The sequence below is a fragment of the Solanum pennellii genome, chromosome 9, assembly GCF_001406875.1.
Source record: "Solanum pennellii chromosome 9, SPENNV200".
In the NCBI taxonomy this organism is placed as follows: Eukaryota; Viridiplantae; Streptophyta; class Magnoliopsida; order Solanales; family Solanaceae; genus Solanum; species Solanum pennellii.
Window position 1 is genome coordinate 30,798,689 of NC_028645.1, and position 18,071 is coordinate 30,816,759.

An 18,071-nucleotide genomic window follows, 5' to 3' on the forward strand; every position below is an offset into this window, starting at 1 on the left:
GACCTTACCCTCACCACATAGTATGAAAAACCTTGGCTATCATCATACAAGACAACAAACAAGAAATTATTTGACCCCTTGGCATCTAATTTCACGCCTTTTACTCTAGAATAGGTTCATTAGAGAATTGGAACTGCACCGCCTTGTTCTACAACCTATGGAAGCAAAACACTCATGAAGCTAATCCAAACCCAAGATGATATCAAAATCAAACATGACAAGTTCTAAAATATAAACAAGAGTAACTATATTGGGCAGCATCACAGGACATTTCCCATGACTCTTTTTGCAACTACAGAGTCAACCATTGTGGTACAAACAGGAAAGGGCTCAATCAAAACATTGGGCAGTACATCAAACTTCGTAGCTACCAAAGGTGTAACAAAAGAAAGAGTAGAACCTGGGTCGAGAAAAGCATAAACATTAACAAAGAAAACTGGTAACTTACCCGTCACAACGTCTGGAGAGGTTTTTTGTTTACCCCTAGCCTTGAGTGCATAGAAATAGTTCCTCTTTGGAGCTTCAGAATTCAGACCGCTTGGTTGAGCATGGATATTTTCCCTACCTTGGCCTCTTACATTAGGAAAATCGTTCAACATATGGGAACCTTTTCCACAACCATAGCAACGTTTAGTCCCTACAAGAGATTCGCCCTCATGTCTTTTACCAGACTTACCACAAGTTGGTCTTTCTCTTGGTGGATCAACAATTCTCCCCTTTTGAGGTTTAGGATTAGAACCTCTATCAATGCGAATCTTAGAGAAATTTGAAGGAACCTGGTTTGGAAAACTCTTCTTAAACTTAGGCTTGTATTGGACATTAAGCCTACTCTTAGAAGATCAACTTTCAAAAGATTTTGCCTTCGTAGCTTCCCAATTCCTCTTCCTTAGATAACTTTCCTCAACCTGTTGAGCATGAACCATAAACCTAGAAAGATCCATAGTGTCATAAATCATGGTTGCATGATATTCTTCTTCAAGCTCTTAGGACACGCCCGTTACATAATGCTCATTTCATCCCTAGCATTTGAAACCAGAGAAGAAGCATATTTGGACAACTTAATGAACTCTAAGGAGTATTCCTTGACACTCATACCTCCTTGATGAAGGTTGATGAACTCTCTACCTTATCTTCCCTTTGTTCCCTTGGAAAGAATATATCAAGAAAGGCCTTTTTGAATATCTCCCAAGTCATGCGAAAATCTCCTAAAGCCCGATTATCCTTCTAGTTATTGTACCATGTCTGAGCGACGTCCTTGAGGTTATAAGCAGCAAGTTCAGCCCTCTCAATAGTACTCACCCCCATAGCAAACATAATCTTATAGAACTCATCAAGAAAATCTTGGGGGTCTTCATCAACTTTTGATCCAAAGTACATGGGAGGGTTCATCCTTGTAAAATCTCTCAAACGGCTAGCAATAGTACTAGCATGTTGGTTCTCTCGAGGTGCAACCTCTCTGTTAGCTTGAGTTATGATGGCTTGAGCTTGGGTGGTGATGGATTGGGCCATTTGGAACAAGGCTTCCCTCACCTAACCTTCCACCATAGCCGGAGGATTCACTAGAACTTGATTATTTGCAGTAGCTTGCACTTTAGGAGCATTTTGATTATCTTGGGGAGTAGCTCTTGTATTTTCAATCTCCTCTCCTACTCTACTAGAGGATGTCCTTCATGTGTTCATAGCCTATATACATAAGAAAAGGATTAGTTTCTAAAAGACATATACTGTCAAAACTCTAAAGGAACTATCTAGGAGTATAAACAAAGGGTAAAATTCAAAGTCATCATATAGCCTCTCGTCCATAATTGTGGCGTGCTTTACAACAATAAACAAGACACTAGGTAATGTGGTTTAGTGAAACATTGATCCTAAGGATATTGAACCTCGTGCTCTGATACTAAGTTTGTCACACCCGGAGAGTAAAACCGAGATGAGACCGGCGTCGTCGACCTCTCAGAGGGCTCTGTCAAGCCCTTAGCATTCGTCATAGCATGTGATAAGTAAAATTTGCGGAAAAATTAAAACTCTTACATTATACTTAAAGTGTACTTAGACTTCATACTTAACATTCATAATAGCATACGATATTCTAAAAACTTTACTCACGTATATAAAACCATCTAAAGAGTGCAAATCTGGAATTAGCCAATAGATAGTAAATATGCCATAGAGGCCTTAATATAAATGAATCTGAAGAACATAAATGGTTATCGAATACTCTTATAATCTACTAATTTTTTTGTAAGCTTGAATAATGAAAAGGTAGCATCCCCAAACATTGATGACCTACCAAAAATAGGAGAAAGAGTTTCAAGCTTCTTCAAATCGACCTCATTATGCTTCAATGGCTTGAAACTACAGTTGTAGTATTACAAATTAATGGGGTTAGTACGTCACATGTACTAAGTATGGGTCTACGCACGTAACACTTAAGGACATGCATGAAAAATGATAATTTCTCATATCTTTAGGAATCATGCTAAGTCAGATGAACGTCTTCAATCCACATACCATGTAAATATATAAGTTAAGGATTCCCTCACATAAAACATGATCATAATTTAAGACATATTTTCATAGAGTCATGTTAACATTTTATATTCAATAGATCATATAAACATAACATAACAAACAGATATCAATGATCCCTTCCCCAACCTACAAGTGGAATGGTCCTGTTAAGCCCCATAACCCCACACAACCAAGTAGATAAGATAGGAGACCATTATAAAGCTTTGCTTCATGTAACTTGTAACATAAGTAGTCTTCACTTCATATAACAATATAACCCAATAACATACTCATCCTAATGATCAAAATTCATATAAGAGAAAGATCATGTATCATAAGCATCATACCTTTCATGTTATCATATTATCTAAATACAATCTCCTAGGACTTCCCTTAGATTCAACTTGTGCATTGTCTAGGTAGAGTCCCATACCCCTAACTATACTAAGTAGACTCCTCAAGGCACCCAATTTAACGTTCATTTACTTGTCTTTTATTTTACATGAGGGAACATACTCCTTAACCGACATAGACCATGTGATCTCAACCTGGAATCCAGTGTCATAAAACCCCACACCGAAAGAAGGTTGTCTACCGGCCAAAGTAGAACCTAACATGACATTGCTTTCTAGGTGGATCCAATAGCTAGTATCTTATGGTGGATAGTTCAGGAACTAGAAGATGTATTAGAGACCCATAGCTCCACATTACATGGCAACATCAATCTTATGAGAATCATTGTGAACCTACCTTCCACTAGGGAAGGAAACCTCTCATATCTAGTTAATCGGTTCTTAGCTTAAGTCCCTTTCTTGAATAACCTTTAAGTTATCTTTTATTATAAAATTATCATAACGCATTGGAGATTAACTCCTTTTATAAACATGATCATTATATGAGAATTTCCTTTCATTCGAACCTTTCGTTTGAGATATTAACATAACATAGTCCTCTTGTGTAAAGAATACAAGAGAATATCGTAACTTGCATTTATCATGTTCTTATCATGATCTCAAAAATAAAATGTTCATAGTCCAGCATATAAACATTTCAACATCATACATACCAAAATCAAATGGCATCATGATTTATAGGCTAACATAAACATTGGAGATTAATCACTACTTTAGATGACTTACCTCTTGCTTCCAAGAATCTTATTCAAGAACTTAGTTAACTTACCATATTCATACCCATACATAGTGGAATAGTCAATAGAATAATCAAGAACAACTCTTCAAATCATATACAAGATCAATGCATTATATAGGGTAAGGGAACTGAATTGTTTAAGAGTTTATTCTAGTCTTAATTCCCCTCCATACGTTTTCGTGTCATCAAGTCATGGGTATAACCCATTCGAAACCATCAAATTTATGTTACACATAATTTACACGAAATTATATCATTACAAGTAAAACACTCAACAATTCATGCATAATTAACAATAGGATTAAACTGCACTTCATCAAAAATCATAAATTTGGAGTTAGGAATAAAACCTATTTTGTAGAGTAAAAACCCTAGTATTCGAAGTTCTCGAAAACATATCTTGAGAGGACCTCTTGGGGAAAGAGATTCCAATAGTGAAAAACTCATAATTTATAGATGAATAATCCACGAAATTTAGATGAAGAACTTTAACTCTTCGTCTTCTTCCTTATGCTCTTCTTGTTCTTCAATGGAGTTTGGAAAAGAGAGTGTTTCTTTAGAGGTGAGAGAAAACATGTTTGATTTGATTTGGTAAGTGTAAAAGTGGTCTAAAACTTATTTAATATCAATATATAGTCTTCCTATGAATTACCCAAAAGAACCTCCACTTAACTGGTTATTTTTAATAAGTGAAATTACCAAAAATACGACTTTGATGATTCTGGGAAGCAGCTGCGCGTCGCGGGGTAAAATACCATCATTTTTATTAATTTTTTAGTTGAAGCAGTGAGGTGCGTGTCATCATCGCATCGCAAGGTTGCCTCTCAAATTTTGAGTCAGAACATCTCGTATTCAGCTCGTGTCGCGCACCATACCACTTAGGGTGGTCCTTGGGGTGTCGTTACATGTTTTTTGGACAATTTGTAATACATATTACCCATATAAGTTCTCATTAAAAGTGTTGGACTTCATTTGAAACCTCTAAGCCATCACCAAACATAGGGACGTCAACTAGTTCGAATTAGCTAGTTTCTGGATGTCAAGGTCTTTCTTAGTCGTTTTGGATCTAACGTTTTCCATTGAGTTTATTACACTAATATCGTTCTAGAAACATCATTTTAAGCATTATTAAATAGATTAAGCTCTAATATAAGTCATGGCATTTCCGGAGTGTTGCTGTTATATGGATTCATTTGTCATTGCCTTCATTGACAACATCTTTGTATATTCGAAGAATGAGGGTGAACATATGAACTATTTGAGGGTAGCGTTACAAGTTCTTAAGGAACACAATTGTTTTCCAAGTATAGAAACTGTGAGTCTTGGGTGAGTTCGGTAGAGTTTCTTTGTCATATCATCTCTGGTGCAGGGGTACAGGTTGATGCAAAGAAGACCAAAGTGGTGAAAAATTGTCCTAGACATTTGTCTCCTACAGACACTAGGAGTTTCTTAGGCCTAGCCGGTTATTATAGAAGGTTTGTAGACATGTTTGTGTCTCTTCCTTCTCCTTTGACAACCTTTACCTAAAAGAATGTGAAAATTGAGTAGTCGGAGGCATGTGAAAAGATCTTCCAAATGTTGAAGGATAGGCGTATATCTGCTCAAGTATTGACTCTACTTGACGATACAATGGGTGTATATTGTTATATATCCTGAGTCTGGTTGGGGTGTGTGCTTATGTAATACGACAAAGTGGTAGCTTGTGCTTCTAGGTAATTCAATGTTTATGAGAAAAATTATCTGACTCATGACCTTGAGTTAGCCGCCTTGGTATTTGTCTTGAAAATATGGAGGCATTATCTTTATGGCGTTAATTTTGATATGTATACGGACCACAAAAGTTTTCAATATGTATTCACTCAAAAGGAGTTGAAACTACGGCAAAGGATATGGTTAGAGTTGTTGAAAGATGATGACATGAGTATTCTCACTACGAGTTGTCTTTTGTGGTTGAGGTGAAGTCTAAGCAACACCTTGATCCATTAATGATGGAGTTGAAAGAATTGTTTTTTTGAAATACGAACGAGTCATTCTCCTAAGGGGGTGGTGTTCTTAGGTATCAAGGAAGATTATGTGTGCCTAATATAGATGATTTGAGGAGTAGGTTTCTTAAGAAAGCTCATGGAGCCCGTTACTCTATTCATCCAGGTTCGACAAAGATGTACCATGATCTCAGAGAGGTATTTTGGTTGAATGGTCTAGAAAGTGATATTGCAGAGTTTGTTGCAAAATGTACCAAATGTCTACAAATGAAGGCCGAGCAGCGAAAGTAGAGTGATCTAGTACAAGAAATATAAATTCCTACTTTTATGTGGGAAGATGTCAACATGGATTTTGAAGTAAGTTTGCCTCGAACTAGAAAGCAATATGACTCTATATGGGTAATGGTGGATAGGATGACCAAATTCGTTCACTTTATTCGCGTTAAGTCTACTTATTCGTCGGAAGAATTTGCAAGAATCTATATTGACAAGATAGTGAGTCTTCATGTGGTTCCTTTGTCCATCATATCATAGAGGTGCTCACTATACATCTAGGTTTTGGAGATCATTTCAAAAAGGATTGGGTACTCCAGTTAAGTTAAGCACAAATTTTCATCTTCAAATGGATGCTTAAGCAGAGCGAACTATTCAAACTCTTTGATATACGCTGAGAGAGTGTATCATTGACTTTACGGGAAATTGGGATGAGCATTGCCTTTGGTGGAGTTCTCGTATAATAATAGTTTTCATTCATCCATCTCTATATCTCCTTATGGAGGCTTGTCTGGTAGGAGGTGTAGCTCTACTATTGGGTGGTTTGAGGTTGGCGAGTCTTTGATTACTGGTCTCGATGTGATTTATATTACCTTGGAGAAAGCTCATATAAAGAAACCGGTTGCAAACAGCCTATAGTCAGTAAAAGTATTATGCCGATCATAGGAGAAGAGATTAAGAGATTGAAGAAGGTGATGAGTTGTACTTGAAAGTTTTGCCTATGAAAGGGTGGTTAGATTTGTAAGGAAGTGGAAGTTGAGTCCTCGCCATGTGGGTCCCTATAAAATCTTTCAAAGGGATAGTAAGGTTTCTTACGAATTTAAACTCCCTAGTGAAGTATATTCGGTTCATCCGGTTTTCCATGTTTCAATGCTTCAGATGTGTATCAGTAATCCTGATTATATTATTCCTATTGAGGGTATTGATGTGAAGGATAACCTTATGAGGAGGTTTTCGTTTAAATCCTTGATCGTCAAGTGAAGAGGCTGAGGATCACAGAGGTGGCCTCCGTAAAAGATTAATGGAGAAACCACCTAGTTGAGGGAGCAACATGGGAGACCGAAGCCGACATGAAGTCCCGTTATCCTCATTTTTTTTACGTATAATGAAAATAATGATTAATTTGAGGTTTCTTTTATTTTTGGTGAAGTTTTGCAAAAATGTGCATTTTATGATGTAAGTACAGTTAAATTGTGCAATTGACTTGAAAATTTGCAATTCTTCTTCTTTTGAGTTATGTTGTGTATTTTGATATGATGAGTCTTTATGAAATGATATTGAGCATATTGGTAAGTTGAGCTTTGGCATAATTGACTCATATATGGTATATTGAGCTCATGTTGTTTTGAGAAGGAAATTCCTCATAATGTGATGTTGAGCTTTATGTGTGGTAATTGAAGTTTCTAAATTGCTATGTGTAAAAAAATGTCATTATTGATGTTGTAACTCATGTTGTCTTGTATTGTTGTTGGTTGGGATGTTGGTCTTTACTCTGTGCCTTTCTTCCAAAAGATTTAGTGTCATTTGGGGACGAATGTTCCTAAGGGGGGATAATTGTAAAACTCCAAAATTCTATCACGTGTTCTAGAGCTTAACATAGGTGTAAAAAGGTTTAGACATTGTTTTAAGGTCGTAAATAATGAATAGAAGTCATTTAGGAGGTTTAGATATTAAAACGTCAAAGAACGTTTATGACGTCCGGAAACTAGTTCAATGAGATGCTACTGTGCCTTAGCCGATTTGACTATGTTTTAAAAGTCGGAAAATGATGAAATTTGGTCAAAAGGTTTCCAACATGTATTAGTGTTAGTTCATAGTCAAAACGTCCGGGGACAAATCCCCAAGGACCAACCAATGGCCCTTGAGGAGGACCCTTGCATGTGGGTAAAAGGTTACCCAAGGCAGTGTGCACCAACGACATGCCATCAATGGACCATGTTCCAATCGACAGGGCATCGATTACCTCCATCGATGGACACTTGTAATATTTGGCCAAGACTGGTTTTTGAAAAATTCTCTGACAAAAACGATGGACCAAAACGACGGAGGGTCATGTGGTTGTCGATTTACAAACGAGGCATGGACGAGGAGTCCTTTGAGAGGGTCTGTTTTTGCTATTCGATGTTAAGTAACTTGAGTTAATTAATTTAGGGTTTAGTTAATTTGTTAGGGGTTAAGGGAGGTATAATTAAGTTAATTAACAACCTATATAAAGACCCTAACCTAATTAGACTAACCTAACTCTCATAATTCCAAAAACACAAACTCTCTTCCTTCACTCTTCTTTCTCTCTCCCAAGTTGAAAAACACCATAGAAGTCAAGGTCAAGGGGTTCTAGGGATGTAATCACCAACGTTTCTCCATCAATCTTCACCAAATACTAAGATATATGATTCCTTTAACCTTTGGGATCTCTTTCCCCAAAGGGTTCCTTGAAATTTATTTCAAAAGATGAGTTTTCATGTGGGTTTCATCCAATCTCGAAATTTATCTTTCAATTGGGTTTGATTATGTTTTCTTTTGATTCTATTGATTAGATTATGATGAGTTATAACTACATTACGCTACTCATTGATGGATTGGTATAGTTTGTATAACATGACCTTTTCCCCTGAACCCTAGGTTGTGATCTAGAGTTGAATTATGTAGTATTGGTTAAATTAACTTGGTTATTGGTTGAATTACTATACTATGATGTGATTGTATAAATTTATTAACAGATTGAGATAAATTGTAATACTACCATGATAGTTCTTATGTAATAGATCTAGGTTATGAATTAGATTATGAATTTGACCTAAGTCTCTAATCTTAATTTTTATGAACTATTGATGAATTGTTGTATAGTTTTGAAATTGACTTCGTTATTGGTTACTATTGTGTGATGATATTACACCCATTGTTGGGTGAGATTTAGGGTTAATGGTAAGACCTTGATGTTGCCTTATGAAGGATACTTGGTAAGTCTTGTGATCTTAACTCTTTACTTTAATTATGGTTACTTGTGATTAAGTGATGATGTTGTGTTGAAGTATACTATATATTAAGATTGATAGGGTTTGTATGATGTTGAATTGAAATATCTTAACTATGATTTGTGACTTATTGGATAAGATGTAAATGTTATAAGGATTGTGATAACTTAACAATCTGCATTATTATGAATGATTGTCTAAATGTTCTAACCTCACATGTATGAATTGTAAGGAAATGAAAGAACTCATGCAATTCTTATTGAGTTATGATGATGATGATTATATAAGGTGTAACATTACAGAAAATGTACTTTTTTAGTGAATAGTCTATTAGGTTTTAAGAATATGTATTGGGATATATAAGCTTCCCAATGTCCAATATTGAGTAATATTGGGCATGATAGAGAATATTGACTTAAGGGTGTTAGCAAATCTCTATGTATACACAAGTAAATAAAAATACACCTTTATGTTCAAATGCTCCAATCCAAGCTTATTTAGGAATTGTAAATGCAATGAAGACCCTAAGCTAAAATAACTATATTCTTCAGAATACACACATTAGGTACAAGGAATCCAAATGTGAAGCCTAGGTACCATAGCACATGATCATTTAAAATGATCATGTAAATTAAGCGGTGCCTAAGGACATGTTGAGGATCCCTGGACAAGAAGTGAACTTTCCAGAGTGCACGGTTAGGAAAGTGCAAGACAACACATGTGCAAGCACATGTGCTACCAACGGCCGAGAGACAAAGCCCAACCGATTCGGTTAAGGCGGTTAAGGGGCAAGCACGTGTAGGGTCCAACCACGAGGGCCGAGCTTCCTATCAAATCATAGGTTCTAACTAACTTAACTAACTAACTAACAAACCTAGGAATGTCTAAAATAAATTAACTAGTGTGCCGAAAATCCTAAGACCTAACCGGGTGACACTAGCCGAGTAGCTAACTAAACAAACATCATAGTACCTAACGTATGATGGTCCAAAATGGTTGGTTATGGTCTTAATGACTTAGGGGTACTTTAGTTATTACCCTAGGTCACTTAATTAATTAAATTAGAAACTTAATTAATTAATTTAAAATCAAGGCAAAACCAGATACCGTTAGTCAAATGCTCTCCTAGGTTTAGTAGATTTAGGAGGGGCATTTTGGTAATTTAAGTCGAGGGTCTTTAGGTTAATTCATTGTACGAGTATATATTGATATTATTTCAGTATTAGACCACTTTTTACACGCCCCAAATGAGATCAAACGAAATTTCTCTCAATCTCTCAAGAACGCTCTCTTTTTCAAACTCCATTGAAGAACAAGAAAAGCTTAAGGAAGACGAAGGTTTTGAAGTTTCCAATCAGATTTCGTGGATTCTTCATCCACAAAGTATGGGTTTTTGTCTATTGGGATTCCTTTGCCAAAGAGGTCTTTTCATGATAAGGTTTCAAGAATTTCAAATACTAGGATTTTCTCTACAAAACGGATTCTCTTCCTATCCCAAGATTTATGATTTTCAATGAAAATTAAACGTTTTGTATATTCAATTTTGCACGAATTGTTGAGTAATTGATTGATAACGTTTGAATGTCATGTGATATATGATATTTCTCTATGTGATGGTTTCAAATGGGTTGTTTGAAGTGTTTGATAACGTGAAAATATTAGGGTTAGAATTTAAGGTTTGAATAAACCCTTTAATGACCCGTTTAGCTTCTCCTATACTATGTATTAATCATGTACATGATTTTATGAGTTGTTCTTGATTATTTAATTGAGTATTTCACTATGTATGATTATGAATATTACATGATGAATAAGATTCTTGCAATCAAGAGGTAAGTCTTCTAAGTCTGATTACTCTAAATGTTTATGTTAGCCTATAAACTATGATACTATGTTATGAAAAGAATGTATTATGTTGCTATAAGAATATTCTGGACATATTACTTGTGAGATTATAATATGAATACAAATATGGAAGTTATGATATTTGGTTATATGCTTTACACAAGATGATTATGCCAAGTAAATCTTACAACACAAAGGTTATGATTAAAGGACAATTCTCATCTAATCTAAAAGAGCTCATGATCATGTTATACAAGGAGATAATATCCTCTGACCTATGATGAGTTTATTATAACAAAAAACTTAAAGGTTATTTCAAGAAAGGGACTTAAGCTAAGCACCGATGAACTAGATATGGGAAGTGTCCCTTCCCTAGCGGGAAGGTAGGTTCACAATGATTCTCATGAGATTGAGACTGCCATGTAATATATAACTATGGGTCTCTAATACATCTCCTAGTTCTTGAACTATGCTGCCACCATAGGATACTAGCTAGTGGATCTACCTATAAAGCTTTGTCATGTTAGGTTCTACTTTGGCCGGTAGACCACCTCTTTTCGGTGTGGGGAAGACACTTGATTCCATGTTTAGCTCACATGGTCTATATAGGTTAATGTGTATGTTCCCCTATGTTAAACGAAAGACAAGTAAATGAACGTTGACTAGGGTGACTTGACGAGTCTACTTAGTATAGGTAGATGGGACACTACCTAGACATTGCACAAGTTGACTCTTAGGGATGTCCTAGGAGATTTTTCTTATGTAATATGATAATATGAAATATATATGTTTATGATATATGACGTTACTCTTACATGAATGTTTGTCACTATGTTGAGTATGTTAATTCGTTATATATCTATATGAAGTGATGCTTACTTATGTTACAAGTTACATGAAGCAAATCTTTATTTATGGTCTCCAATGTTATGTACTTGGTTATGTGGGGTTATGGTACTTCACATGACCATTGCACTAGTAGGTTGGGGATGAGGTTACTGGTAATTGTTTGTATATTATGTTTATATGAGTTATTGAATATGAAATGTTAACATGACTGTATGAGAAGATTTGTTGATTGTGATCATACTTTAACTTGTATGTGTTATATGGTGTGTGCATTGAAGATTTTCATATGACTTAGCATGTTTTCTAAAGAGATGATAAATGATCCTTTTTCATGTATGTCCCTGTGTGTTATGTGCATATACCCATACTTAGTACATGTGGCGTACCAACTCTATTACTTTATACTACTACATTGTACGTTCCGGCCATTTGATGTTAAGCAAGTCGAGTTGAAGAAGCTTGGAACTCTTTCTCCAAGTCTTGGTAGGTCCATCTGTTCGGGACGCTATCACTTATATTCAATTCTATGAACACTTAGTAGTTTTTAGAATACATGTTTTCCATTATGTTCTTGGATTCTTTTGTATTAAGGCCTATATGGCATATTGACTATTATTGGCTAAGTCCAGATTTGCACTCTTACATGGTTTCTATATATGTGAGACAATTTTAGAATATAGTATTTTTTTTTTATAAATCTTAAGTATTAAGTCTAAGTATACTACATTAGTATATTAAAAGTTATTAAATTTCCAAAAAAATTTAACAGTATGATTGTGATGAAAGCTAAGAAGAGACTTGTCTGCGACCTCTGAGAGGTTAACGACGCTGGTCTCATCCGGGGTCTAGGATTCGGGTGTTACAGTGAATTTGGACATTGGTTATGGTTCTAGTTAGGTTTACTTGATTAAGTAAGGTTATGGGCTTTGCTTGGTCAGTGCACAAGTGGACTTAATGAGGGTCATGAGTAATGGTCTTACTTTGGTTATGTTGTAATGAACTCTTACGCATGCTTGTGATGTTATGACTTGGTGATAGAGTTGTATTTCATTATGGGTTCAAGTATGTTGATATGCTTGTGACTTCATTTGACTTAAGGTGGTTTGGTCCTGTATAGTACATAGTATTGACTTAATGAATATGCATTAATAACTTGTATTGGTTCTTGAATGTTCATAGGGATTTCCAAATGCAAAATTGCATGTTTTCATGAAATGTCTATTTTTAGCATGATTTGATATTATATGTGCATATTGTCTCATACTTAGTACATGTGATGTGCTAATCCCATTTTCTCCCATTAGCAAACATTTTAGGTTCCGGTCGTTGAAGGGATTTTCAGACGACATTGAAGAAGACTTGGAATTCTTAATCATCCAAGTTGGGTAGGTCCTCACTTTCCGAGGGCAATGCAACAATCAATCTAATGAAGTTGTTTAGTTTTTATACTCCTATATTCTTTTCTTTTCATTGAGTACTAAAGATTTTATAGCCTATATGTGTCTTTATTAAATTGATGTATGGGATATACTCAATTGATATACTCTTATTTTGATGTTTATGAGATGAGACATTCTCTTAAGTCTATGTTAAATATCTTATATATCTATGTTCAATAAAATTAGAAGACTGTAATATTCTTATATGAAGGATCTATAAAAACTCGATATGAATATATTACGTTTATGCGAGAGCCCTAGGTAAACCTCAAGATAGTTAGAAAAGTTTTAAATTTTCTGAAATTTCAACCTATTAATTGAATGATTTAAACTAAGAGCGAAGACTTAGTTTTCTCCGAGGATGACAACGTTGGGTACGTCTAGGGGGTGCTCCGTGGATGTGACAAACTTCGTATCAGAGCATGAGGTTGAATATTTTTAGATTCTATGTCTCTCTCAACCACGTCTACGTTGATTCTTATTCATAATTGTGTAGAGCGCCACACTTATGAATATGGAACTATATGATACTTAGGAAACTCTCATTTTCTTGGAAACCCAATGTCGTGCCTCGAAAGTCTTGAACTCTATTTTCCCCTACCATCTAATTTTTTAATTGTGATTATAGGAAATGAATACTTGAAGGAACGCGGAAAGAATATTTGATGAATAGATTGCCAATTCGGGAGTTCCTACCTTTGGTGATCAATATCCTCCTCTTGAAGAATATGCTTATAATGAAAAAGCTCTGGTCAATCCTCCGCCTTTGACGGATGGTGATAGAAGGGCTTACTTTCTCCAAATGGCCCAAGACATTAATAAAAAAGCACAAGCCATCAACACTCAAGAGCAAGCCATGATTACCCAAGTTATTCGGGAGGTTGTACCTCGAGAAAATTAACATGGTTGTACCATGGACTCCCATTTAAGAGATTTCACTAAGATAAATCCCCCTACTTTCTATGGGTCCAAAGTTGAGAAGACCCCCAAGATTTCATTGATGAAATTTAAAAGATACTCTATTCTATGGTAGACTACTAGTGAGAAACTCAAGTTAGCCACTTACCAACTCAAAGATGTGTCCCAAACGTTGTACGTCCAATATAGAGATAATATGCCTTTAAGGGGTGGACCGGTGACATGGGTGATTTTCAAGAATGATTTTCTTGATTAGTTCTTTCCTAGAGAGAAGAAGGAAGCCAAAGTTGATGAATTAATCAACGTTAATCAAGGAGGCATGAGTGTACTTTACTACTTTTTGAAATTCAATAAATTTTCAAAGTATGCTCCTTCTTCGGTTTCCGATCCTAGGGATGAAATGAGCCGCTTTGTTACGGGGGTGTCGGATGACTTGAAAGAGGAATTTCGTTCGTCTATATTACATGATAGTCCAAAAATTTCTTGTCTCAGGGTTCATTCTCAACAAGTGGAACAGAAATTGGTTAAGAGAAAGATTAGAAATGCTCAAAGGGAAAGGTTTTTTGATGGTTGATCTTCAAAGGGTAATCTTGACATCCAGGACAATCCTATGTTCAAGAAGTGGTGTTCTAACAAAGTTCCTTCCAAGTTCCCTAAGGCTCGTGTTGATAGGGTGTCTAATCCTAAGCCTCAAAAGAGAAGGGGTACTAGTTCACCAACCAAGAATCCAACTTGTGGAAGGTGTGGCAAGAAGCATTATGGTGATTTCCTTAAATGAATGGATAATTGTTTTGGTTTTAGTAAAATTAGTAACTAATTTGAGATTTCCCAAATGAGAAGGGGAAAAACAAAGAGAGTGGACAAGCAAGTTGTTCAAATGTTGATGCTCCAAAGAAGAACCACTTTTATGCTCTCCGCTCTAAAGGTGAGCGAGAGACTTTTCCCGATGCGGTGACCGGTATGTTGAATGTCTTTTCTACTGATGTATATTCTTAACTTGATACCGGTGCTACCTTGTCATTTCTTACTCCTCTAGTAGCTAAAAAGTTTTACAGTTTTCCCGATATTTTGAATGAACATTTTATGTTGTCTACCCCGGTGGGTGAGTCAGTGGTTGCAAAAAGAATGCATAGAAATTGTCGCATAATATTTCCCAATAGAGTTACTCATGTAGAGTTAGTAGAACTAGATTTGGTTTATTTTGATGTTATTTTGTTATGGATTTGTTGCATGGTTGCTTCACTTCAATAGATTGTAGAAGGAGGGTGGTGAAGTTTAACTTTCCAAATGAGCCCGTTTTAGAGTGCAAGAAGGAAATTTTAATCTTAGAGTTCAAATCATCTCTTGTTTAAAAGCATGAAAAATGATCTCAAAACGGTGTTTATATCATATAGTAAGAGTCAAAGATTTAGACTCCGAAATTCCCCCCATTAAATCGATCCCCATAGTGAGGAAATTTCCGGAGGTCTTTCCAAATAACCTTTCTGGTATTCCTCCTTAACGGGAGATTGATTTTGGTATCGACTTGCTACCGAATAAAAATCCCATTTCAATTCCTCCTTATCAGATTGCTCCGGCCGAATTGAAAGAGTTTAAGGCTCAACTCAAGGACTTACTAGAAAAGGTCTTTATTCGGCCTAGTTTTTCTCCATTGAGTTCTCCGGTATTTTTTGTAAAGAAGAAGGATGGGTACCTTAGAATGTGTATCTATTACCGTCAACTAAACAAAGTCACAAGTAAGAACAAGTATCCTCCCCCTCGGATTGAATATTTATTTTATCAACTCCAAGGTACAAGTTAATTTTCCAAGATTGACTTGAGGTCGGGATAGCACCAACTTAGGGTGAGAGGTGAAGATATTCCCAAGATGGAATTTCAAACAATATATGGTCACTACGAATTCTTAGTAATGTACTTTGATCACACTAATTTTCTGGTGGCGTATATGGACCTAATGAATAGGGAAATAATGTGCTTTGGTCTCACTAATGGGTGGCGTTTATGGATCCAATGAATAGAATGTTTCAAAATTACCTGCATTCATTTGTCATTGTCTTCATTGATGACATCTTAGTATATTTGAAGAATGAGGGTAAACACATGAACCATTTGAGGGTAGTGTTACAAATGCTTTAGAAACACAATTGTTTTCCAAGTATAGCAACTGTGAGTCATGGTTGAGTTCCGCAGAGTTTCTTTGTCATATCATCTTTAGTGAAGGGTAGAGGTTGATCCAAAGAAGACCAGAGCGGTGAAAAATTGGCCTAGACCTTTGGCTTCTATGGACATTAGGAGTTTCTGTAACATTTTGGAAAATCATATGTCTAATGAACGGCCCAGTATGCCCTTAGGATAGGGGTACATAGGCACCGCAATGCCCAATATTGAGAAATATTGTGAATGGTATAGAAAAATTGGCTAAGTGATATTAGCCAATTTTCTATATACGAATAAGAAATATACCTTTTGGGTTGCCACCCCAATGCAAGATTCATTGACGAAGAAGTGTACCTACAATGAAGAACCTAAGCTAAAAGCAGAGTGGATCTTTTATGCATAAGGTATGAGGTATCTAAGTGTCAAGCCTAGAACCATAGCACATAGCACATGATCATTTAAAATGATCATGTATATTAAGCATTGCCAAAGGACATGGTGAGGGTCCTTGGGACAATAAATAAATATTACAAATAGGACATCACTAATAGTTAGTTAGGAAATTAAACCAACCCATGTGCAAGCACATGTGCAAGACATGTGAAGAAGCGGCCAAAGGAGGGGACCACCCTAACCTAATTCGGTTAGGGTAGTTAGGGGGGAAAACGTGCACAAGGGACCACTCCATGTGGGTCCTAACTTCCTAAACAATTCTAGACTCTAAACTACTTCAATAACTAGATAAATAACCTAGGACGAAACAAAATAAACTAATTAGTTCACCCGCCAACCTAAGACTAAACCGGGTTGACACTAACCAAGTACTAGTTGAAGAGACAACCTACTACCTAACGTAGGATGGTCCAAAGAGTTAGTTAAGGTCCTAAAAACCTAGGGATACTTTAGTAATTACCCTAGGATACTTCGTTAATTAATTTAGAAACTGAACTAATTAATTTAAAGGGGAAAAACCGAAAAGACAAAGTAATTTCAAGATTTTAGTTAAAACAAGAAAAAGACAACCTAGTACCTAACCTACAATGGTTGAAAAGATTAGTTATGGTTATAACGACTTAAGGGTACATTATTTATTACCCTAGGCCACTAAATTAATTAAATTATATATTTAATTAATTAAATTAAAGGGGTCAAACCGACATTCTTACACTAACCTAGTACAACTCAAGAAACATCCTAGTACTTAACCCAGGATGGTCCGAAAGGATTAATTTTGGGTCCAATGATTTAGGGTCACTTTAGTAATTATCCTAGGTATCTTAATTAATTAAATTAGACATTTGATTAATTAATTTGAAGGGGCAAAACGAAATTCTTAGGAAAATTTTTAGATTTGACCAAGTATTGTGTTTTCCTAGTTCAAGTAAATCTAGGAAGGGATTTTTAGTAATTAATTAATTAATTAATTTAATTAACTTGTTAAACCCTAATTTGAATGAGCCAAGATCAGTTCATAAGACATATAATAACGGTAAAACTCATAGAAAAGGCGACGCAAAAATAGAAAGCAAAGAACGAAAGAAAAAGGCCGAGAATTTATCGATTTCTCTAGGGTGATTTCATGGTTTCTTTAAGGTTTAGTTCAAGGTGGTCTTTGTAGATTATGTTCTAAATAAGGTATTCTTTTCTCTCCTGTACTTCATTCTCCAACAAAACTTTCTTTCCAACGATTCAAAGATCTTGAAACTAGGGATGTTCCCGTTCTCATGAAACTCCTTGTCCCTAGTATCCATTTCTATTTAAATTTTGAATAGGTTTGAGGTCATGTTGTTGGTATGTGGTGCTGGCTGATTTTATGTGTAATTTTTTTGAATGATGAATGTTGCATGAATCTATGAACTTAAGATCCTATTAATCTAATGTTTACAACGGGAATTAATAATCGATCATATGTTAGTTACGTCCGTAAATGTCAAACGTTGATGTGTGTTTGACGAATGTTGACTTGTTGT

The 18,071-nt window shown here is 35.6% G+C and overlaps 1 protein-coding gene across 1 annotated transcript; it reads right to left on the bottom strand.

Moving 5' to 3' along the window:
• Nucleotides 1-260: 260 nt before the first annotated feature.
• LOC107030088 lies at nucleotides 261-1,509 on the bottom strand. Its single transcript, XM_015231489.1, has 3 exons — nucleotides 1,238-1,509; nucleotides 861-927; nucleotides 261-776 (listed from the first exon to the last, which is right to left on the bottom strand). The coding sequence occupies exons 1-3, from the start codon at nucleotides 1,507-1,509 to the stop codon at nucleotides 261-263; spliced, it is 855 nt and encodes a 284-aa protein (XP_015086975.1).
• Nucleotides 1,510-18,071: the final 16,562 nt, after the last annotated feature.